At 42.0% G+C, this 24,564-nt stretch overlaps 1 protein-coding gene across 1 annotated transcript; it reads right to left on the bottom strand.

Annotated features, from left to right (window-relative positions):
- Window positions 1-213: 213 nt before the first annotated feature.
- Window positions 214-24,294, bottom strand: KIAA0753 (KIAA0753 ortholog). Its single transcript, XM_019545543.1, has 17 exons — window positions 24,177-24,294; window positions 22,613-23,225; window positions 21,781-21,887; window positions 21,444-21,506; window positions 21,035-21,250; window positions 20,096-20,306; window positions 17,746-17,969; window positions 15,466-15,635; window positions 14,622-14,735; window positions 11,459-11,548; window positions 11,218-11,305; window positions 10,704-10,787; window positions 9,633-9,803; window positions 7,624-7,705; window positions 6,542-6,662; window positions 6,163-6,387; window positions 214-2,134 (listed from the first exon to the last, which is right to left on the bottom strand). The coding sequence occupies exons 1-17, from the start codon at window positions 24,237-24,239 to the stop codon at window positions 2,017-2,019; spliced, it is 2,760 nt and encodes a 919-aa protein (XP_019401088.1). The 5' UTR covers window positions 24,240-24,294; the 3' UTR covers window positions 214-2,016.
- Between the last annotated feature and the right edge of the window lie 270 nt (window positions 24,295-24,564).

Below are 24,564 nucleotides of genomic sequence, written 5' to 3'. Positions count from 1 at the left end.
GGTGCCTGTGCCACGTTCTCATGCTGCTGCAGGGACAGAGTGACAAACAGCGTACTGCCCTTCCCTTTTGGTTAGATCAAAATGTAATGTTCTAGCCTCCCTATTAGCTTTGCTGAGGACAGCAGAAGTAGAGCCCTTCACTAAGAGGGAATTCAAAAATCTCTTATTCGATTTGGAGCCATGTTATTCTAATTAACATTAAAAATAAACAAGTCCTCTTAAAATCACAAACGTTTATTCAAAAACAATGCAAGTACTTGAAAATATCTTCACATTACACAGCAGTATTTTAGTTAGGCTAGATTTTAAAAAAATAAACTCACCTCAATACATTTGGAAAAATAAACTGCAGTCTTACGCAGTCTAGTGTTTTTTTTGCTTTGAGTTATAAAACCACCCAGTGTCTAGCACCAAATAAATATTCCACAACAAAACAGAGCACAAAGTATTACAATACAGGCTTTAATAAAAACAAGTTGGGTTACGCTTTAGAAAAATGTAGGGTTCATTTTATGGAATACAAAACCATCTCAAGCTGGGAAGTATGCGGTAACGAGTGAGGCCTTATTGCACAAAAGGAATTCTTCACAGTAGGAGTTCTCTGTTTCTTTTTAGAGGTGAACTGAAGGTTTGGACCCAAGTTTTAGCCATTATGCTTTGTCATAAATCCCGTTTTACTTGTTCATTTTTTGTGCTCCTGACGTAGGCTTCCCAGACCCAGGAATGTGGGGTTTTCGGTTTCTTTGTATTTTGCTACGCACAGATATCAAGTGGCACAAAAAAGTGTTGGCACAAATGGATGCTGATAAGTCTCACATGCCATCCCCAAGTTACTACTGTGCTTACATATTCAGGGTAAATACCCACCTGATCACAGAACTGAGACGTGACTATCACTGGAAAGAATATGCTGAATGGTTTGTCTGACAGCCTTAGGTGCTAATCCCACATCCCCTGTTCATCCCCAATGCTCACCAGTTTCGGTGGTGCTTGAAATAACAAAGGAATGCAGGACTGGCTGTTAAGTCCCAAGAGAATGATATTCTTTCAGGCTAACATTAAAGAAACAAAACCTCTCCCAAGTGTCATTAGAAACTCCTGTTTGCATGGGCTGTTGAATGTTAGTCCAAATAGGCATACTGGATTGAAAACACTTTGAGGGAGCATTAATACATAGCCAGAAGGAGCTCTATGCTGAGGGCTGAACTGCAACAACAAGGCAAACTGAACCTGCCCCTTCCAGCTTTTGTTCAGGTTTGCACCGGCTGTATGATGTGCCGTGAGAATCACCCCTTTGGATTACTGCCTCTAGCTTCAAAAGCTAGCTAAAAGGACTGGAGAATGTTAACCCAGCTGGTCAAACAAACCAATTATGTCTTTTTATGTGATGCTGTAAAAATTAAAGGCAAACCCAGTGGCATTTTGCTCTGCCTCAATTAAAATTTTCTATTGGGTCCTAGACTGATAAATAATACTCCTGATTTCCTACAGACATCCTGGAGGTGCTCAAAGTGCTTTACAAACAGTTATTTGTCAACTAAAAATAAGCCCCACAGTCTTCTTGTGAGGTAGGTAAGTAGTACTATCCCCATTTTACAAAGGAAGAAATGGGGACAGACTGGATAAGTCCAAGTCAGTGCCAGGGCCTTCCTCCAGCCACTCTACTGCACACATAAAAAAAGACTGATATAAAACTAAATCACAGATATAGGAAAGGATTAACAGCCCTGCCGTTATATGTAAACTGTGCCCTCATCAGTTTGCTTCATTATAATCAAAGCCACTTATCAGCCCCCTGATAAAACAAGTACATTGAAATCTGAAAATGAAAGTACAGGCATAATTTTTTTTTAAAGACCTTGAAATTAATCCCTTCCAAATTTCATTCATAAAATAAGCAGGATTTTGTGTGCCTTAAAATGAAGGCAGGACAAAGGGATCTCACATGAGGAGCCCATATGCTTCTGAGGCTGGCACTGGGCACTCCACTGGCCGACAGGGCAAGTTTCAAATCATTTACTCGGTGGGCTGCAAGAACTCCGATGTGAACACGGCTTCTGCGTAATCCTCACAGACATCCTGCAACTCTGCCGCCACATCGCACAAGGCTTCTTCTGTCAGTTCCTCTGCGAGGCTAAAGGAAGGAAAAGAAAGCTTAAAAGCACAGGTCAGATTCCTGGGAGTAACCCAGGCAAATTCAAGTAGGCATCATTCACTCCTTTCACGTATAGCAATGCTTAAAAAATAATGGTTTGTGCTTCACTGGTGCAATGTACACTGTAAAAGCCCATGCCGCAGAACCATCCTGTTCAAATACCAAAGGGTTTCCTTTGCAGAGGGTGCGGGGGGGAGAGGAGAAGGAAGGGAAGCATCTGAACTGTTCAGCTTTGCCCAGTTTCCAAATAAACAAGTAATACGTTGAGCACTGGAAGGTCTGTGATCATTTTCTTTTTCCGAACAATGGATACAGCCACAGTGCTTCCGGTAGAGAGATTTCACATCCCGTGGGCATGTTCCAAAGCTCACTGAAGTAAACTGAAAGACTCCCAACTTAATTCAGTGGTCATTGGAGGAGGCCCTTGTGAAAGCAAGGATGTTCTCAGGGGAGAAGCGGGGTTGGGGTATTCGTCTGAAGAGAACCCGGAACTGCAGAAGACCTCACAGAACGGAACAGAGGGTTTCTGCATTTGAGTATGCAGCTCTCGACTGGCTTAGTTCAAATTTCTCCTTCTCAACAGTTTTACATTCACTGTACAAAACTCCCCCTTCGGGTGTTATCCTAGGATCTCCAGAACAGTGGTTTTCAACCTGCGGTCTGCAGACCTATGGGGGTCCACAGACTATGCATCTAAGGGGTCCACGAAAGATGACCACGATCAATCAAAAATATGCAACTACCCCCACACTTACAATTCAAAGGGATCTGCACCTCCAGTGGAAAGGTTTTAGGGGGTCCACAAATGAAAGAAGGCTGAAAACCCCTGCCCGAGAACGCAGACGAGGCTGGATTCTTTGCTACATTTACTGGTAAGTGCAACGAGAGACAAGATGCACAGCACCCCCTCGTGGTGAAACCATCAGCAAGGAGGCTCTCATACTGCATTGTATTTTGATTCTGATTTCAAATAACACTATGCATAACAGAGGCAAACAGTGTTGGGATTCAGCTGCCAGAAGGAGTGACGCTCACTTCCATTTAATCCTTTCTCTGATCCAGAGGAGGGTGCTGAAGTTCTCTGAGGTACCCAAGCTCCCCCCAGTGCCAATTACCAACAGTCTATGGTGACAGTGCTGGAACGTGACAGGCATAAAACAGGATGTTTTTAGTGGCTCATTTTTACCTGACTCTGGCACAGCAGGCAATTCAAGGTCACCAGAGCCCTTAGGCCCAATCCAGCAAATCGCTAAAACATGCTTTAAGCACATGATCCATCCCATTAACACTGGAGGGCTTAGAATCAGAGAGAGGCAGGGCTGGCAGGGACCTCCAGAGGTCATCTAGTTCAGCCCATGCCTGAGGCAGGATCATCCCTATCCAAACCATCCTATACAAATCCATAATCGAGCCCCTTTGTAAAACTACATTCAACCTTGACACAACACAAGACATAACACTCTAACCTGCCAGAGGTAAAGCGGGGGGACTATGGCAGCCAATGTCCTGCTTTGGTAAAAGGTTGTTACTATACATCCAAGAGATCCCAGGTAGAGGGGGACACTCCCTGCTACAGAAGGTGGCAAACCCCTGCCCCTGGACCAATCTGACCATGGGGTAAAATTCCTTCCTGACCCCAAATCTGGCAATCAGTCTGCCCCTGAGTGGAGGGGCAAGACCCTCTAGCCAGGAACCTCCAGTTTTAAGTCCCAGCAGGGGCACTGGCACACCTCAGTCAAGATCTCCAGCCTTGGCCAACGCCCAATGCCTCCAAGGAAGGCTTTAAAAAAATCCCTGACATGTAGCAGCAAGGGGACAGGGAGAGGCAGAATTCCCGCCCAGCTCCATCTGGCAACCAGCAAAGCCCAGAAGCATGGAAATACTCATAGAAGACAGGCATACACCTAGATCATCCCCACCCAGTGACTGTCCAACCTCTTCTTGAACACCTCCAGTGATGAAGACAGCCTATACCACTACTTCACTGTTCTACCAGTGAAGACACTTTTCCTGATATCCAGTCTAAACCTACTTTGCTGCAACTTCAAGCCATTAGTCTGCACCCTGCTTTCTGCAGCAAATAAGTAAAGGTGTTTTTCCTTTTCTTTATGGCAGCCCTTCAGGTACGTAAAGGCTGCTATTGTGTCCCCTCTTAGGCACCTTTTCCACAAGCTGAACATGCCTGATCCGACAAACACTGGTTCAAAAGCTAAATATTACTCCAGTGACTAAGGCACTGATTCAGCAATAACATTACACCTGCATGTAAGCATCTGGAATACAGGACTGAAGGAGACCTCTGGGTTCAATAAATGTAACACCTCTCTCATTAACTGAGCAGATTCCACCTTAAAACTAGGTAGCTGTTTGCCCCCTCAGTCCTCTGGTAGTCCGAAACCTTCCTCTGCTAAATTTATCCCTGGCCAAATTATATCCATTTGATCTGGTGCTATCATTTGCAAGATCATGACAACAAGTTCTCCAAGGACAGGTCCACTTACAAGCATAAAAGTGATCCCACGCTCATGTGCTTTCCTGGACTGAGACCTGACTCAGACCACCAGCAACTAAGCAAGGCTGATTTTTCAATGACACCATTCACAAATTGAAAATTAACTTTGTCTTGGACATTTACTGGGACACTTCCAGAAAAAAAATCTTAGGAGAGATTACCTAGTTTATTTACTGTTCCTTACACTGAGAGAACCAAAAAGCTTAATTCAAACCTGTTAGGCCGGCTAATTTTTTATTAGAGGGATTTTTCAGCTTTTACTTCCCTGACTGCTTATCAAAGTCGAAGACAGAAAACCAGTACTGTATTTTCTCATGCACAATGTGCCCTGGAATAAGATATGCATCTTGTTTCTCAATGGCAGAATGAAAAAAAGATCTTTCCCTAAAGTAAAGCAGCTGGTTAGCAGCAGCTAGGGAGCCAAACCTACTCATTGTCCTCCCCCTGTGGATCACCGCAGACTTTACTTTTGCTTTTGCCCAAAGAGCAGCAGAAACTGCTCTTCCTGTATTTTTCAAATATAACGCTCACTCCAGTTTCCAGCAGCTGTTTACTGAAAGGTGCATGTTGTATATGAGAAAAAACAGGGCATTTTTTTCTTGCTAAGAAATAAGCAGCAGTTAGATGCGTGTCACTTTAACTCTAACGTTTGCATTGCAAAGGACTGTGGGCTAAACCAAGCCATAGGCTGCTTATATACCTGGCGACATTCCAAATAAAAGGCTGTTTTTTTCCAAATTTCCTCTTACAATAAAACTTGCCCTAAAGCCAGCCACTCTTTTAAAAGCATTCTGCTCCATAGTGCAACTTCACAACCCCTCCATTGTGAAAAATAAAGGTTGCAAACTTATTCTCTGTTTCTTTCAATACCTTTGTTTATTTTTTCTTAAAACACAGAAAAAAAAAAAAAGATTAAAGCTTATTGCTTCACTTCACCTGTCACTGGCCTGGCTGATATTTTTCAGATGACAGTGCAACTGTCCATTTCACTTGTTAAATAAAAACCAAAGCATGACCACGGTATCAAACAGTTTCCAGCTAAAGCTTCAAGGCAGGTTCTCCACTAGGCCAGGAAACTTGCGATTTCCTCCAGCAATAAAAACAGATTTTCACAAAATGAGTTAAAATGAAAACTGAGAATTACACACCCCTGATTTAGACTCCCTGAGATAGACTGAGACAATCTATATTTCACACACCTGACAGAGCTGGCTCTGTGGTGTTGCTGGATGCTGTACAAAGATGTGAAATATAATTACTCTTCCAAGATATTCTGCTACCAGGTCATTTAATTTTCTCTTTGATGATCCATGAATGTCAATGATCAATTAAGAAACAGCCCATCAGCCACTGGCCTAAGCCTTCTGGCTTTCTCTTTGGCATGTAAAAACAGCCTACTTTTCCCCTCTCCATTTCTAAAATCAGACTAGAGAGGCAGGTCTATAACCTGGCACATTTACTAAACAAAAGCAAAACACATCAGTAGCTCACATACCTCTCAGCGATATGCCACGGATTGAAGCTTCCAACTGCCTCGTGAGAAATAAGTTTTAGGTGCTGCTCATATCTGCTGTTATAATCAAGAATGCTCTGGAGCATGTGACTTGGAATAGAGAGGAAAGTGCAGCCTTCCTTCTGCCAGGAAGAATTTGGAATCCAAAGCTGCAGAAAGTCATTTCCAGACTGTGACTTCTCCACCTCCATATCTTCATCAACAGCACTGAGAGCACAAATATTCAATACATCAGAATGTCCTTACAGACGCTAGCAAAATTCTCCTTAAATGACAAACACTAGTACATTGACTTTTCATGGGAAAAATATATGCGCACACAGTGCAAACATGTGGACATGTTTTGGGCTTTTCTACTCACTTGCTATCAAAAGGTTTTTCCAATACAATGTCCACTTCTGGCTCTTTGTGCTCTATCAACCTGGTTATCTGGATCGGGTGAGGCGACACAGGCCTCTTATCTATTGATGCACTTTCTCTATCTAAAAGGAAGAAAACAACATTAAAAGGTTTCCCTGGATCAGAAAAGCTAATTTAAAGTAGAAGAATCCTCAGCTTGAGCATGGTTCCATCCCAAAGGTAAAGCCTTTGAGAAGATAAATGTCAGCAGTGCTGAGCTCTTCAGCTACAAAGTCAAGGTGGGATTTCCAAAATTGCTTACAAGGGAATAGAATTAACCAAGCAAGTTGCTGATTTCCTTCCTTCTCCACCATGTGAAGGCCACCAATTTTTGTTTCAGTAAGAAACTAAAATACATTGCATGTGAGAGATGGAGAAAACTAGCCTAGAAAAGCAGTCACCATAAAGGGTTTTCTACTCACTAGTCAGTGGGATCTGGTCTTGATCTAAATAAGCAGGTATGGAAACAAATGTTGGGACAGAGTGTAGGGGAACACTCTCAGTGTTAGCACAGAAAAGCTAGTAGCAGTTGCAGAACTGGAGGATGGAGGAACAATATATTTTTAGTTTCTTGTGCACGACATTTATTCTGTATCACTCACATGGAGGATGAGAAATTGTATCAGAGTTGCTAAGGGAAAAAAAATCCTATTTTATCAAAGGATTAGGAAAAGGAATAAAGAAAACAGATGTGATTTAAATCAATATCAAATGTTACCTGTTAAAAGACTGGGGCCATGAACCTCCAACTGGATCACATGGGCAAGAGATGTGTGTCCACATGCCACTCCATTAACTTTATTCAAACAGAGGCAACCTTGCATCCAGACTTTTAGCTTGCAAACTTCTCAGTGATGCTTCACCTACCTTTAGATATCAATTTTAAAGCAAAACTTCCTAAAGATTCCTTTGGATAGTCTCTCATACCAAGGTCCAAATGAATCAATGTTATCAAATGTAACATCTGCATGTAACCTGGTTTGCAAAAGTTAAAATTTTAAGATAGACTGCATTAAAAACAACAACAACATATAAACCACTTACCCTTTTTCTCTTCCTCTGCCCAGAACTCCGAATCAGCATAGACAATCTGAGTGAATCGCCTGCGTACTGCCTCCTGGTATTTCTTTTTTAATAAAATATACAAAATTCATCAAACAACAAATATTTAATCAGTTCAGCTGTACTAGTGATGATCTTAGGGGAATACAGGCAGTGATTCACTTTGATCAAGGTATACATTTTTCCCCACAGTTAACATGATAGAGAAAAAGTGAGAAAAATGTTAGAGAAATATCTTGATCAAAGTGCAGCACTGTAACACTCAGTCAGCATGCTGGCAGTAGGCTGGCAAACCTCCCTTGGAGTGATCCGTAGCAGTTAACAGACCAACTGCAGACCAGAGAGCCTAGGGACTAAGTCCTGCTATTATGCATGCACTTACATACTGAGCTTACTTAACTTACTTACCACAAATAATCCAAAATATACATCACTGACAATACATTTAAAAGTGTGTCTAAGTTTTCTGACCCTGTAGATGTACAAATGCTGGGTACCGTTAGCCCCATAAACCCAGCTGGTAAACTGTTCCTTATGGGAGAGGGCCTACAGAAGCAAGAAGACCTATTTCGAGGAAGCACTGGTCACCAGCAAGAGTAAAGGGTGAACAAATAGAATAAGACCAGGATGCCAAGTCTTTACAAACCTTAGAAACAGGCCCTTACTAGGACAAATTTTTAGTCATTACTACACAATTAGATCCATTCAGAGACCTTCTATTATAGACTTTACCATGCACCTTCCATGTCCCACAGCATGAACATGATTACCTACACGGTATACTGTTCAGTGATACTATTATCCCTCTCTCAGAGAGGGAGAATTGATCCATGAGGGACTACCGTATTTGCCCTTGTCTTGCATGCAGGCAGTTGAGGGGGCACAGAGGTTGTGGCTCGGACTTGGACCCCAACCCCAGAGCTCAGGATCAGAGTCCGAACCACAGCCCCCCCCCACTCCCCACCCCAGCCTGCCCCCCTCTGCCTCTGCTCCCTGCTGCCACTCCCACCACTTACCTTCCTGTTGCAATTCTGGCAGGGTCCTGCTCTGACCTAGAGAGTGGAGCACATGCTGCCTCTGACCCCACCTGGCCACACATTAGCAGCAGTAGCTTTGGCCCCAGCTCCACAACTGGAGCTGCCACCATTGCAACTGTGGCTGTGTGGCTGGGCGAGGGCCAGAGAGAGCAAGTGCTCTGTGTCCTGGGTTGAAGTGAGGCCCCAGTCAGAGTTGCCATGGGAAAGTAAGCAGATGTGGCAGAGGGGGATGCAGGGAAGGTAGCAGGGGAGTGTAGGCATGAGAGGGGACCAAGCACCAAGGGGACACAAGCAGTGTGCGGGTGGGACAGGCACCAGAGGGTACAAGCATCATGGACACGGGCAGGTGTCAGGGGGCACAGGCTTAGCAGGACAAGTGGCAGAAAGGAACGGAGATGGAGGGGAAAAGGCAGGTAGAAGGGAGGAAGAGAGGGGAAAGACACAGGCATCATAGAGGGGTAGGTGGCAGGGGAGGCAAGTGGTGCAGGGGATAAAAAGCAAGGAGCAAGGGTCAAACCACCTGACTCCCCTGCTGCCTGCTCCCCTGCAGTGCTGAGGGAATGAAGACAACCCTTCAATAATTAAATTCTAGACATGGAAAATTATAACAAATGTATAAGTTTTTCCATGTCTAGAATCTAATTATTAGGGGATCATCTTAAATTCAAAGTAGTCTTGGATTCGAGTGAATAAATTGCTCAAGGAGTTTCTAATAGAGCAGGAAATCAAACCCAGGTCTACTGGGCACATAACCATACTCCTACATCCCTAGTTCAGCTTGGATGCAGAGGGAATCAGTGCCAATTTCTGCTGAAGGCAGAATTTCTGCTCCTTTAAAGTCCACCACACTAAATACTGATATACCTAGACTTTGCTTAATCTGGAAATTTACAGACTCACATCTACAGGCACAGACAAGCTGACAGTATTGACAGTGACCAAAAGGTTGCTCACCTCAATTTCTTCCATTCTTTGTAGCATAGTCTCCAGGCTGTCACTGTCAAGCATGGCTACAGCCTGGGCTTGCACCTTCTCATGTCGCTCTATCTTCCATAGTTCCTGGGCTGTGTCTTCCAAAAGATCATCCAATAACTTGTTACTCAGGATGTCTGCATTGGCTGCAGCCTGTTGTTTAGAAAAAGAGGAAAACAAGGCCAAAAAAAAATTGGGAAGTCAATTAAAAAAAAAAAAAATTTAAAAATTTCCGCTTTGGAAATAGACAGCCCTACCATTTCAACCTCTTCCTTCAAAATAGATCCAGACAGATGCTTATCTTAATTTCACTCATGCAGTGAACCAATTTAGTGAAAATTAGCATGTGCAGGCACTGTCTAAAAATTATCACAGAAGTAACTGGGGTAAAAAGAGCTCAGCGTATTACTACATTATGCCCTTAATGCTTAAAACAATGTTGTCCCCACATTCAATTCAGCGATCCCCTGGGGATCAGCAGAAATACAGCTATAGAACCATACCTACATAACTAATGTAGGTGAGAAATTTTACATCTGAGTATAATGAATAACATGTATAGAGATAAGCTGGTGAGTAGATATAGGATCATGGCCAGAATAACTTCCAAAGGCATTTTCTTGAATTTGAGCATTTAACTAGATAACTATGCTGTAACATGACTCTTTGCCTACCAGTATCTTTCATATTTGCTTTTTTACGTTGGACTTAAAAAGCATGAAACAAAGCACACACAAAGGATGTCTGCCATAGCTTTCCATGCTAATTTCAGAAAATGATTTCCGTGGTTTTAATTGAAAATATCAACTTACTTCATGTTTAATGAATTCACACTTTATATGTTAAAAATATGACACCACTTCTACAAATGTGTTTTACATAATGATCAAACTAATTAAAAAATAACAAGGTCATTCTTTTCAGTTTCCACAGGACTAGGCTACAATTTAGGAGACCAAATCTAATTTCATATCCTTTCTTTGCCAAGCTCACAAGAAAACACCTTCATGTGTTTCAAACAGCTTTACTCCATTATATATGAACAGAACGTACTTTTTCAGCAGCCTGCGATGACAGTTTGCTTATAAATGAAGAATCCTTCAAATGAGTGTTTGTTTCCAGAGAACGATTGACCTTCTAACAGAAGAAGAGTATGTTAATGACTACTGAATACTTTTTACTTATATTAGCACAAATTACATTTTGTTATGAAAGGTAATACTTGAAGTGTTAACATACTCTGATCAACTCCAACAATATTCAACATGGAATTCTGATGACTATCCACAACCATTTATCTGTTTGCCAGAAACTAAATGAAAAGCACTTATTTATCACAGATGTGGCAAACTTATCATGATATGTCAAAGACAGCAGGAAGAGGAGAATATTCCTTAACTGAATGTCTTGCTTAGCCAAGACAAACAATTCTAGACTAGACATAGCTCTTCAAATGTGCCAATTACCTTGTAAATAAATTAGGTACGTGCAACCTACTCTCCCCTTTAACATGAGCCATAAATCTAAAAGTGGCTTAACCTGTCGACATGAGCTTTGACAGGATTACCTGTGCTTTTTCCAAGAGGGGTTCCAAACGATCCCGTACTGCTTTCTCAACCCGGTCTGCCAGCTGCGTTGGAGATGCACCTTCTGACCTGAACATACAAAAAAACAAAACCAGTGAGAAACAGGCTGCAGTGAAAATGGGATATGCCAAAGGGAAGGACATAAACCCATGCTCGAGAAAAAAGGGTGCGTCAAAAACCAGTTACCAAATCCACTTCTGTGCAGCACAACCAGGCAATTACCTCAATTTTTGGATCTTCTCCATTTCTTCTCTACTGAGATTAGTTAGTTCTTCCATTCTCCGTGAAGTTTCTGCATCAAGCCAAGCTAGCCTTCAGAAATGAAACACAAGAGAAATATGTGTAAAAAGGAAAATGACCATTTCCAGGAACTATAAAATGAAATGTAAAGAACTCCATAAAGGCTGAATACGGTTTGTTATGAAAAGTCAAATATAATATTAAGTCCCAGGCCTGAATCATAATAAGCCAGGAAATTCTTTGTTCATTGTCTCAGAATGTCCTAAAGAGGTGCTTGTTTCAGAGACAGAATTGTCTAGTTGATGCATGACAGAGCTAAAATCAGGAAAGCTGGATTTTATGCTCAAAATGACAATGCCAGTGTATGACCTTTGGTACTGCGTTGGTACCCTGCAAAAGGAGGATAATATTTACGTAACTCTGAGACTTAATCAACTCATGTTTGCAAAACAATGAGTTCTTGAGACAGAATCTAAGTGACAGGCATATCAACAAATCAAGCAGTTTAAACATCTAAGAGCATTAACTGCCAATAACAATGTGATGCAGAGAGAAATTAAGGCACATGAAGATGATCCAGTAACGAAGTCTAGGAAGACCAAGGTACTACCACAAATGTAGTGAGATCCCAATAACTTCAGTGAGCTGGGCATACAGCTAGGATTTCGTAGACATTAGGGCTGGAAGGGACCTCGGGAGATCATCGAGTCCAGCCCCCTGCCCAAAGGGCAGGAAGTCAGCTGGGGTCATAGGATCCCAGCAAGATAAGCATCCAATTTACTCTTGAAGGTGTTCAATGTAGGTGCTTGAACCACCTCCGCTGGCAGACTGTTCCAGACCTTGGGGGCTCGGACAGTAAAGAATTTCTTCCTTATGTCCAGCCTGAAACGGTCTTGCAGGAGTTTGTGACCGTTCGACCTCGTCATCCCTTGGGGCGCTCTGGTGAACAGACGTTCCCCCAGATCCTGGTGGTCACCCCGATAAACTTATAGGTGGCCATCAGATCACCCCTGAGCCTGCGCTTTTCCAGGCTAAAGAGTCCCATGGCTCTCAGCCTGTCATCGTAAGATCTGTTTTCCTGACCTCTGATCATGCGCGTGGCTCTCCTCTGGGCTCTCTCAAGCTTCTCCACATCCTTTTTGAATTGTGGAGCCCAAAACTGGATGACAAAAGATAAATTAGTCAGGTCTCTCGGTAAGCCATTCCTTTTGTGTTCACCTTCAGGAGCTATCAAGGGGATGATGGAGGGTAACACTGAATAGACCTGAAAGCTCTTAATGTGAATTACCAGCAATGGGGAAAATATATCCTTGACAGAAAAGATCTGGGCACCAAGAAATTCTAGAGATGACAGAATGAGGGAGGAGGAGGAGGAGCTGTGCTTTCCAGTGCATAATGCTGGATCTTCTTTCATCCACATGCATTCTGTAGTTTCCTAAAACACTCTTTGGATAATTATTACAGCAAATATTGCACCTAAGATTCTGTCCTGGCAGAGACAACAGCTATGTATGGGAAGAACAGATTAGAAATTTCAACTTTTAGATTGCATGTTCGAAAGGGACAAGTCATTTCAGCTGCCTCAACTTTCAGATGGCCAAGGAGAGATAAAATAAAGACATCTGATCATCAGAGAAGAGCCAGATCTTTTTAAGATGTCACAAGTAAAGCACATAAAATCTATCATATTTGAAAACCTGGGCCTGAATTTCCACATTCATGTCCTGGAGATTATTTTAACTTTGTTGCCATGTTAAGGCAAAACCCTGCTACTTTTGATTCTTTCAGCCCTTATTTATGGCAGAACCCTCAGAGAAACCCATCCACTATCCAACAACTTAGAACAACATCAAGCAGGAATTATTGTGCCTCCAATGATATTTGACAGCTTCCTAACATCTGCCTGAATATTCTGGCCTCATTAGCTTCAGCAAAATTAAGCAGATGCACACATTCATTTGAAGATCTGCATATTAATAGATGTCATTTGTTACCAGGCAGGCTAAGCCCTGTCTGGGTTTTTAAAAAAGAACTTGGTGTGTAATGAAAAGGTAGTTCTGTTACACAACAGAAACAATAAGCATCTTCTTTGGAGGAAGAATTTGAGTGGGTATTGTATAAACATCACTAAAAGGTGGAATTCAATATAAAAATATGAAAGGAGGAAAAAAAAGGAGTCTGTTATAAATGGTGATCTGCCTAGTTTTGTTCAATAAGATATATTTGACTTATGTTTTCTTTGTCTGCCACCAAACCTCCCCTGGCTTATAGGAATGATTTCTGATGCTTTTGGTTGTTCAGCTAGTGTTTTGCCTCTACTCGCATGCCTGTTGCTCACTGCTATTCACAGAAGCAGTCCTGGGAAATGGACAGTTACTAGAGGGTCTGTATAGAAATGACCAGGTTCCTTCCAGTCACTGGAAGAACACGAGAAGAAAACAAAGCGCCTCCTCACAACCAGAAAAGGCTCCAAAGAGAAATAATGTAAGAGTGGTAAAAGTCCTCAGTCGGGAAAGAAATAAACTGTAAAGCCTAGTTTTACTCCTTCATGGGGTAGAAAATAAAAGACAGAAGAGAAGCTCCTCCCAATCTCTCACAAGCAGTTACGTCCATGATTCCACATAAAGGGAAGGAGACTGGCTACACAACCATGGGTTACTCCGGTGGTTCTCAAAAACTTTTTAGACTCAAGGCACCCCTCTGAAAATGCCAGTTCTTTGTTTTCACTCATTTTCTGACCCAAGAGAAATAACAGAGCAATTCTTCTGTTGCAAAGAATTCAGAAAGACCACAACAGGTCAGAACATTTTGGACACTATGAAGTCCTACTTCAAATCTCTGGGTTCACTCCGTGAATCATGTCTGCACACCTATGAGTGCTGACATTATGTGGTACCCTGAACCATTCTTAAAAGGATCTCCAAGCACCCCAGGGTGTCACAATACCCTGGCGGAGAATCAGCGATTTAGTTCTTTGCACAGACGTAGGTATGGTTTGGCTTTTGCTTGGCTAAGGAGCAGTGATCATCTACCCTCAAAATGTGATTAATTCCATAAAATAAAGAGACAATTTAAGTTTTAAAAGACATTAAAAAAAAAAAACAAACCCATGAATTGTATTTGTAGACCAAAAATGCATACCAACCTGAGGGCTTCTTTTTCTATGGCTCCTAGTCCTCTGTCTTCTGATTTCTCCTGCAAAGTTGTTTGGTCTTTGCTAAGACCTTTGGGACTAACATTTGTGGGTCCCCTGTGAGTACTACAAACAGAGGAAAACAGCATTACTATTATCCACTTTTGTATCTTAAAAGTTTTCTATTCAGAACAGACCATCTGATTACGCTAAATCAAGACTCAGTTAGGCCTCAGTCCTGCAAAACTTCCAGACATATCTAACTTTACTCACTTAAGTAAACCCACTGACATAAAGGAATCTAGGTGCATGCTGAAAATTAAGCAGGTGTGAAAATGTTTGCAAAATTACAACATTAACTGCAAAATGGAGAATTAATAGGAGCTCTTCTTCTTCAAAATGTCTTCCCATGTGATCCTGCAGTGGGGCTACAGGAAGGTACAGAACCTCCATCCAAGTTTTGCTTATTGAAAGACCTGAGCCCTAGCTATTTTACTGTGTCTCAGCTTATTTACCAGTAATCTTGCTACTAAACTCTTTTTAGAGGGGGAAGGGAAAAATAAATGAAAATAAAGGATCAGATTCATACTGCAAACATACTTGCTTTGACATACCAGAATCTACTTTTGAAAAGTTTATCTCCACTATAGTTTGTTACTCAATACTCAATTAAGTACTGAATAATTTAACTTGTATCCAATAAAAAAAATGATTGTAAAAGAAACACATAACCTCAGTGTTAGCAGACATTCTTTTCCTGTGTAGAATTAATTGTTCAAGCATTTATCCCAACAATTACTACAGATTACTACAGACAACATGTACACTTCAAATATAAACCTATCTACGAACATACCGTTTAAGAGAAGCTGGTGGGGATGTGGGGTTTGGAGGCACCCAGGGTATTCTATTCTCCTTAACAAGTCTCTTGCTCTCTTTTAGCCTGAAAGCTAATGTCGTTTCTTGAAATCGGGCATGTTTTGCTTGAGGTGGCACAGGTCGCGATTTCTGAGTCTTCTGGGCTCCCTTTAAGGTACATGTTAGCATTACAAAATATTCATTGTTAGACTTTAATGAAAATAAATGTTTTGTACTCCGAATTGGAATTTCTGTCTTGGTGTCAGGTCAAGGGAGGTTTTAGCACTTGGCTTTGTGAACCTGACTTGAAAGAGAGTAAAACTGTGCCCTCATAATGTGTGGGCCCAAGCCTGCACCCATTTATTTTGCAACTGGTTCCATTATTTTCAGTGTCAGCGTTCACAGGAATAAGGAATTCCTAGATGAAGAAAGTTTGTTGGATTGGACCGTACATAAAATGTTAGCGAATAAAATGTGTGTGCGTGCATGTATGTGCTTTTAGCAAATAAAATGTGTGCGCGCGCGCATGTGCACACACACACAGGTATTCAGTTCACAAAACTCCCTTCAGAACAGTCATGCAAATGGAAGATTATAAGGATTATATTTACAACATGGGAGACTACAGACTGCTCCACAGTGAGAAATTTTAAAGTCATTTCTCATTCACAGATAGGAACTGTTCTGACGTGTGAGTGAAAAATGTGAAGTGAGCCACTACATAGTGGATTATTAAAATGTTCAGCCTAGCTTTCTGCAAGCCCAACATACACATTTGTTATTCCCCTAAAATATAATAATACACCAAAATTGCTTTATTTTTCAGGTTTAACGATGAGAATAGGAGAAAGAAAATCAATGCACAAACAAATATCTATTTTCAGTGTTTGACCATTTAAAAGGTGGAAACGTCAGTAACAGAGAAAACATAAGGAATGAAATTTGCTTGTACCAAGGAAGCCCTCTGCTGGTTGAAAACGGCCTTTGTCACAACTTCAAGGCTCTCTATCAAGTGACTGCATATTAAGTATTATAAATTAGTAAAAGAAAATTTCAGCTTCAACTCTAGGCTGAAAAACAACTGAACTAATTTAAAATGGGATTCAAAACGCATACTTTTTTTCCCACTAATTTTTTTGCAAAACCACTGTGCATTGTTGCTAGCTATAGACCATGTTTCTGAATGGTGGTCATGTTACTTTTCTGGTGAGACCCTTTATCAAACGATGGCAATACCACCAAATCAACCAAGAGGAAATGGAGCAGGCTTTCTCCTTCTCCCAGCATCCCCTGAACTCTAAACACTCAGGCAGGACTCCCCTCCCCCCACAACCATGAAGTCTTGGGTAAAAACTGCACAGAAAAGCTAGCTAAAGATTTAAGATAGCAGGAGGCTATGCATCTTCTTCTCCTATCCTTTTCTTTTCTGCCATATTTCCCCTCCCCCCTTAGGAATTTGCTAAGTAGCTTTTCCCTAACCAAAAAAGAAGTTTGGAAAAACTAATATATTCTTTGTCATCACATTTTCACTCTGCTTTGTGCAATATTCCTTTCCTATGTTCTGTCCACGTGTCTGACTTGACTGTTTAGATAATAAGATCTTCAGGGTCAGAACCAGGGGTTCAGTTTGTGCAATGCCTACCAAAATAGAGCCGCATTCTTGATTCGTCCACAGGCAGTATTGGCACTTAAATTAAGAATGTCCAGTTATGCTTACAGGAGTAAGGAGAGAAATCTTTCAGGGTTTGGGATGTAGGTAGAGAACAAATGATTTGATTCAATGGCCACCGCAATCAATTAAAAGCTTTCCCCAATTTCAGTGGCCGTTAGCTCAAGCTCTTACAAGTCTCACCCTGCAGGATGCCAAGTGCTTTTGACTCCCACCTAAATGAACAGAAGATTTGCACTGGTGAAACTAACATCCACATCACAAGTATATTACTCCTAATAACTGTGTCTATTAAAAAAGTCCATTAACTGGAAGAAAATGTTTTACTTCTGCCTGAAAGTGTTTTACTGTTTACCATTACATAAACTGCCTACTATTGTTAGAAATGAAAGCAGTTAAATAAATACAAAACTATCTATTTTTCTCCAAACATTTATTTAGGGCATTTGATAACACTTGGTACATGTGGGAGTCAGGAGCTGTAAATTACTAGTAATTCAGCATTTCAGGTTAGCAGGTTTCATGCTGGGATCGCTTCGACTGTACCTTACATTAATTTACAACTCCCTGAGCAAAAGAAGATGGAACCAGTTATCTGACATGTCCTACCTGTGGTTTGGCAGGTAGCAATACTCCTTTCTTCTTCAAAGGTCCACTTTCCAGTACAGATCCTTTTTTCATTGCTCCAGCTCTAACTAATGCATCCAGACTTGCTTTTAAAACCGCATTCCTCTCTGGTGTAGGTGGGTCCTGATCTCGCTGTGATTTTTGATGCAACACCTCAACCTCACTGCTTAATTTCTGTGTCGCTGAAATATCTGCCACATGATCATCTATACAAATAATCAAAAATAAACCTTAAATGGTAAGCTCCTTAAGCAGAAAACACCTTCACTGTGTATCTATGAAGTACACAGCCCAGTGGGGTCCTTATTCATCACACAAATAAACCACAATCCAAGCAGACTTCCTGCCAAATATTATACAACTCTGTCTCTATACTGTTTCAATAAACAGGCTCTATGTTTCAAGGGCCCATAGCAAGAAACTGTCATTTGAGGACTAGACAATGATAAAACATGTTTCTAGGCAGTATGAGACAAAATTCACCAAATACTTGGGGACCTACTCTGTGTTTGGGTTTATGCACAAATAATTCTCCCAAAATGGAAATAAAGGAATTTAGAGTACATTACTTTAGTAGACAATAGTATAAGGAAAACTCCCCATCTAATAGCAGCATTAGCATTCATAACAAATCAGACTTCTATAATAGCTTCCACGGCTGTATCAAAATGCTCCATTGATTAACTAAACCTTACAACACAGCAAAACCAGGCACAGAAACCAAAACTAAAGACACCCAGTCCTGTGCTCTATCAGCCAATGCTCCCTCTCCATGCATTGAAACTGGAGGGGGGGTGGTTAGGAAGTTAAAAAGCTATGGTGTAAGAGGAAAATGGCCTAAAAGTAAAAGGCATACAAAGAAAGCTTGGAACTTCTTCCTCAAAAATTTAGAAACCTACACAAGGATAAGGAAATTCTGGGTTAAGGATTCATTACTACTTATTCTTCAATCCAGGTGTGGGGGGGTGTGCGGGGGGGGGGGTGTTACTTGTGCACACACACACGCGCGCCCGCACGCACACACACACACACACACACACACGCACGCACCAGGCGTGTGCAAAGCGGCTAGTATTCACTTTGGATTCAGATTTGGCCAATTCAGGGGACAGTGATTTGATTCGGTGATTCAAATCACTGTCCCAAACTCATTCAGCCAAATCTGCTTCAGAGATTTGGCTGCTGCCAAACTGGCCAAATCTACAAATCGGCCCCATCCTCTGCCTCTTCCAGCCCCATCAGTGGCTGCCCCACCTGGCCCCAGCCTCCTGGCTCTTTTAAAAAAAAAAAAAAAAGAGCCTGGCTGGCACACACCAGCTGCTGCCAGGCAGGAGGAGCAATCCCCGCTGCCCCCCACTGCCCCACGCTGCATGGGGGGCTCTGTCATGAGTCCCCATCCCCCAGCATCCCAGCTCTTTTTAAAAAAAGAAGAAGAAAAAAAGAAAAAAGCCCCACATTCACCAGCTGCTGCCAGGTGGCGGGGATGATCTCCGCTGCCCCCCACTGCCTTGTGCTGCGTGGGGGGCTCTGCTATGAGCCCCCAAAAGCCCTGACAGCCGCTGCAAGAGCTGGCAAGTGCGAGGCTTTTTTTTGTTTTAAAGAACTGGGAGCTGGGGCTGGGCGAGAGGCCAAGAGATGGGGCCTGGCAGGGCCATGGTCCCCTCTCCCCACTTCTCCAGCCCCCTGCTCCCCCACCCCCTACTTACCAGCACAGAGTCCAGGTCCAGCTCTCTGCAACAGTAAGTGGGGACTGCCCGAATCTCCAAAGCTCTCTGAATCAATTCAGAGAACTTCAAGTCGATTTGGACCTTTTTACTGGTCTCCAAATTCGATTTGGATTTAGAGATTCAGCCGCTGAATCGGGCCGAATCTCCTCCAAATCGAATCAGCACCCAAAGCTTCGCATGGCCCTAATCTATATACATATTTGCAACATATATGGTATCAATTTCACATGTTGGTAATTTTACAGCCTCCTGGGCTAGATATATAAAATCAATGTAAGACAGGTAGATAGGTATAGGTATACTGCATACACTAGCTGACTGCAATAGTAAAGAATCGCCCCAACATTATACGTTTTATATATACAATATAGATCTGTGCAGGGGGTCTTTAAAAAAAAATCAAGTCAGAATGCTGTCTCCTCATCTGAAGCTTTGAAAGGACTATAGAGGACTGACAACCAAAGGATGAGTTAGAAGACACTTTCAAATCATAAATGGGCCATCCTGAACCTCAGATTTCAACAATTAAAGTTTCACTGCAAATCACTATGGTCTGAGTACATTAACCAAGAAAAACTCTTTAATCAAACATTTAGAACACAAACCAGTCAAAAGTTTCCTGGCTACTGGAAGTTTTCTCTGTTCTTGTCCAAGTCGCTCCTTTGAGACGGGTGGTTTTTTCTCTTTCCTTGGAGATGGGATCTGCTCTTTAGCTGGAAATATTTCATTGTTCATTGGAGATTTGCCCTGAGATGCTGAGAGGCATTTCTTCACTTTCTTGGGCAATTGCTTTTTTTCCAGTACAGAATCCAAATCCTGAAACAATTTTGTTGTCCATTTAAATTATTTTCTAATCAAACTTGATTAAGTTTAGCAGAGTGAGGAGATGCAAAGTTAAAGAGTGTCTATGTAATTCATTTTTTATATTACCATTCATGATGGCTTGCCCATCCAAAAACTTTTTATATAATAAACACTGGCACCCCTACACAAAAAGCTTATACTGTCTTGTTTGCATAGTTCCTTTTTTCAAAAATGTCTCTCAAGCCTCCTATGGTAGTACTTTTACACCTAAAAGTCTCAAAAAAAGATGAAATCTCATGTAGCCAATGGATTCTTAATCCATTTCAGAAAATCAACTAGAATTAGTGACCACAGCAGAAAGTCTTATTCTGACACCTCCTGTATTATGTAGCAATAAATATGTTTTAGATTAAGAGCGATCTTTTCCTCCCCAATAAGCTTTATGTAACCATCATACATGTGACAGAAAAATCACAAACATGAAAGGCGTGAGAACACACCGATGAAGTAAATTTTGCCGCTTTATCTTTATCCTTTATATAGGTTCTTAGTCCACACCTATCACAGACATGTCTGAATGCCTACCTTAGCCACAAACCCTGATGACTGCAAGGTGCAGACAAGTCATACTTTTTCAATAAAAGCTATCATCTCTGGTATGGTTTGTACCCAAAACTGCAATATTTCATCCAGCCTTTTCATCATCAGATCTGTGACGATAAAAGAAACACTTTCCATACCTGGATTTGTAGTAGGATGTCGATGATAGTGTCAGGAATAGAAGAATCCATGTCTAATTTGGCAGAGCAGAGAGATAACTGTCGAATGAGATTGCCCAATTCCTTGTAGTGGGCAGGGACCTGTTGCTCCGATTGATCAGTAAACTGAGTGGCAAACATCTGCAAGGCACGGATAGCTCCTCTGTGGGCAGCTGCTAGTCTGGACATTGCTCGAGACTGAATAACAAAAGGAAAGACCTGGATGGTTAAATATGCAATTCAGGGCTTTTCGGAAGCCAGTGTTATTCAAAGAAATATTAGAAAAACAACAGTAAATAAGTCAGTCAGTAAGACTATTTTATTTTTGGTCAATTCTGATGGAAACCAACTTTTTTCCAGGAAGTTTTAATTTAACTCTAATAAATCTTACCTTCTTAGTGTGTTTGATTTTATGGGGACTCAACTTCTCTAAATCTTCCTGAATTTCTTTTACCTGTTTATTGAGAGGGGAAAAGATATTAGTCAGAACTAGCAGCGTATCAGTAAATTAAATTAAAGACAGACTTGCACTGTGAAGTTTGAATCAAGAGCTAAATTTCTCAGTTCAGAGAGTGGTTAGAATGAACTCTATAGCCAGATACAATGGTAGAGATTAGGCATGAAATTCAAAGGTGTTTTGATGAAGTCTGTTTCTTTCACTCCAAACACATCCCATAAAGAATAGTGAAGTGTCTACACAAACCCATTTTTTAATTATTTGTTATTACCTGTTGCTGGAGCACATACAGCATCCGAGTGGACCGAGCAGCTTGCTCCTGCCTCCTAATGCGAACTCGCTGCTCTCTCTCAGGATCCAGAATTTCTTCACATCTCCCTGAAAAGTGTTGGTTTTGCAAAACACAGTTACAAGTCTTGACAATGAACACACCTGTGAAAACCTTGAGTGAGCCAAGAAAACAAATATTACCTGGCAAGGGAGTTTCCTTAATGCCAAACCAATGCATAGCACACATTTAAACCTACAAGCTGTTGTCCTGTATTAATCTGGATACACCATTTTATCAGTGCTCCCTCTACCTGCTTGGATACTCTCATCTAATGCTGTTCAGAGACATCCTGCTGACAACCATGAAGATATCCCCAAACTGAATCATAAAATTGTGGATGAAATATTGAGAGTTTTAAGAATTTAAACTTCTTGCTGAAGATTATAAAAGGGCCAACGTAGCATCAAACATTGAGATGCCACCTTCCAACTCGGCCCTAAGGTACGCTGGCCACTTTAAACAAACAGAATTCTGGCAGCTGCTGGCCACGTTCCTACAGGTACTAACAATAGTCTTAATTATGATGTTTCTTTTGTAATCTCAACATCTAGCCAATAAAAACAGGACTAAGAGCCCCAAAGCCTTTCATACAAGCTAACAATATTTTTGTTTGCTGTCAGTACCATATCAATTTCCACTCAGTCTTTTTAGAAAAATAGATTTAAAAAAAAATTAAAACCCCAAACATTCCACAGATTCAAATCCCAACCCAAAGACAGAGGAAAAGCAAAACAAGCTACTGCAATTCTGCTCAAAATAATAAATCTTTTACCCTTTTTAGCCAGTTCTTCAATTTTATGGATGCAACTTTTCAGTTCTCTTTGCAGCCTTCTGACTTCCTGTGTACTCTTATCTTCATTATTTTTGTGGTTTGACTTTGGCCCTGGTCCTGGATCATGGGTGGGTGGAGAATCTGAAACAGCTGGCATTAACTTGTTCTGATTTGGTGTGTAGACGTACACTTTTGCCCCAGAATTTGTGATCGCCATTTTGGATGGCTGACCAAGTTGCTGCTGCTGTCTTAAGCGTGTCCGAGACTTCAAAGCATGCCTCCCCTCGACCCTTTCAGATATGCCAAACGGATGCTGTTCAGGCTTCTGGAGCAGCAATGATTTACCCTCAGCATCTCCAAGCACATACTGTTTCACTTGTTCTTCTAGGTGCCTTCGTTTTACATCCCTTTTGGCTAGCTGGATGGCCAATTTGAGTTTCTCTTCTGATACAACCGAAAATATGCTAGAGTTTGTAAAGCTGGGGCCATCTCCACCACCTAGATCTCTCTGATTATCAGGCTCCTTCACCTTTTCTATTATAATTGGACGAGGACTAGAGAATCTGACAGCCAAGTTCTCTGGAACTGCAGGAACATTCCTATTGAACTGGAGCTGTTCCAAAGATGAAACAAAAACATGAGGCAACATGATGCAGTTTATTGCACAGATGATGCATATCTAATATGAAGTAACAAGGGCAAGGACAACTCCTTTCACGTTAGAATTTATTATATCATCAGGGTACTTCTCCCATGTCATTTTTGTTCAAAAGCATTCCCCCTACTCAGAAAAGCAGCAAGGTTTTAAATTTATTTGAAATCAAATGCATGTTTTAGCACCTAGATACTTTCAAAAAAAAAACCTCAGGAGGGACCAACCTGCACCTTTTGGTGTGTAAATGTTTCTAGAAATCTGGCCCAAAGAGGCTGGGAAGTGGATAATGTCTCTACTTAGAATGTTATTAAAACAAAATAATATTGATTTATTAAACTACGGAGATGAGGGGAAAGCTGCATGAAAGTAAGAAGAAATGGAAGATCCAGAAGTGGGACCAGGACCAAGCATTTAGGTGGCACGTCAAAATGGGAAGGACTAGCATTATTGGGCATTTACACACATACCTTTTCATCCCACAACACACCGGAGGTCTGGCAGGTCAGAGTAGACTCGATGAATTGAGTCTGCTCTGCATGCGACCCGACGCGCGCTGCGCTGCTTCACACGCCGTCATACACGTGGCGAAACACACATCGCCAGGCAGAAAACGGCGGCAGCATGCTGCTGAACTCAAACACCTCTGACGTGTTTTCATTCAAAAGCACGCTGCCTTTTGCTCCGGTTGCCACTTATACAACCATATGCGACACGGTGCCAGGCTCTCTTAAAAGTGCCCAGAGCTGCAGCGCAAACATACGTATGCACGCCCTTTTGATCTGAAGATCGGGCCCGTACGGAAGGAGTGAATATGACGTCATTAGACGACATGATGTCATTGGAAGCTGCCCCCGGGGCCTCTCAGGACAAGGGCAACGACGGCTGCGTCGTGACAGGCCTCAGGAATACCTGCGTCTTTGCTCTGTCCTTGTCGGGTCGCGCACAGGACGCGGGCAGCCGGCTTGGTCCCATCAGACGCTCGGGTCCTGAACGTCCACGGTCATTCGCCCTCCGCTTTGATAACGAGCGGACGAGGAGCGGGTGCCAGTTCTTGTCTTTAAATGCGCATCATCTCTGTAATGGACAGGAAACGAAGCAGCTTTGAGAACGGCCCCTTTTACCTGGCTGGCGGGGACTCCCCCTTTGTTTGAGACATGAAAAAGAAGGATGCCGTTTCTCATTAAGAGACGAGACTCAACGGGTCTCAGCCCTTTTCCTACCAGCTGTAAACACGGGTGGCTCGCGCTGACCCCCTGCCCTCCGCCCCCATGGGCGTGCGGGGCGGGCAGGCCTTGCA

Source organism: Crocodylus porosus, unplaced genomic scaffold (assembly GCF_001723895.1).
Source record: "Crocodylus porosus isolate Cpor-Errol unplaced genomic scaffold, CroPor_comp1, whole genome shotgun sequence".
NCBI lineage: Eukaryota > Metazoa > Chordata > Crocodylia > Crocodylidae > Crocodylus > Crocodylus porosus.
Note: the sequence above shows the minus strand (reverse complement) of the source record. Positions and strands in the feature narration are given on the sequence as shown.

Bases quoted from the DNA above. Each gene is read 5' to 3' on its own strand.
- KIAA0753 (XM_019545543.1), bottom strand. From the start codon at position 24,239: ATGGGACCAAGCCGGCTGCCCGCGTCCTGTGCGCGACCCGACAAGGAC. The intron at 21,507-21,780 runs GTAATAACAAAT...CTCAATAAACAG, and splicing joins TGTATGTGCTCCAGCAACAG to GTAAAAGAAATTCAGGAAGA. The intron at 6,388-6,541 runs GTGAGTAGAAAA...TTGTGCTCTCAG, and splicing joins GAAAAACCTTTTGATAGCAA to TGCTGTTGATGAAGATATGG.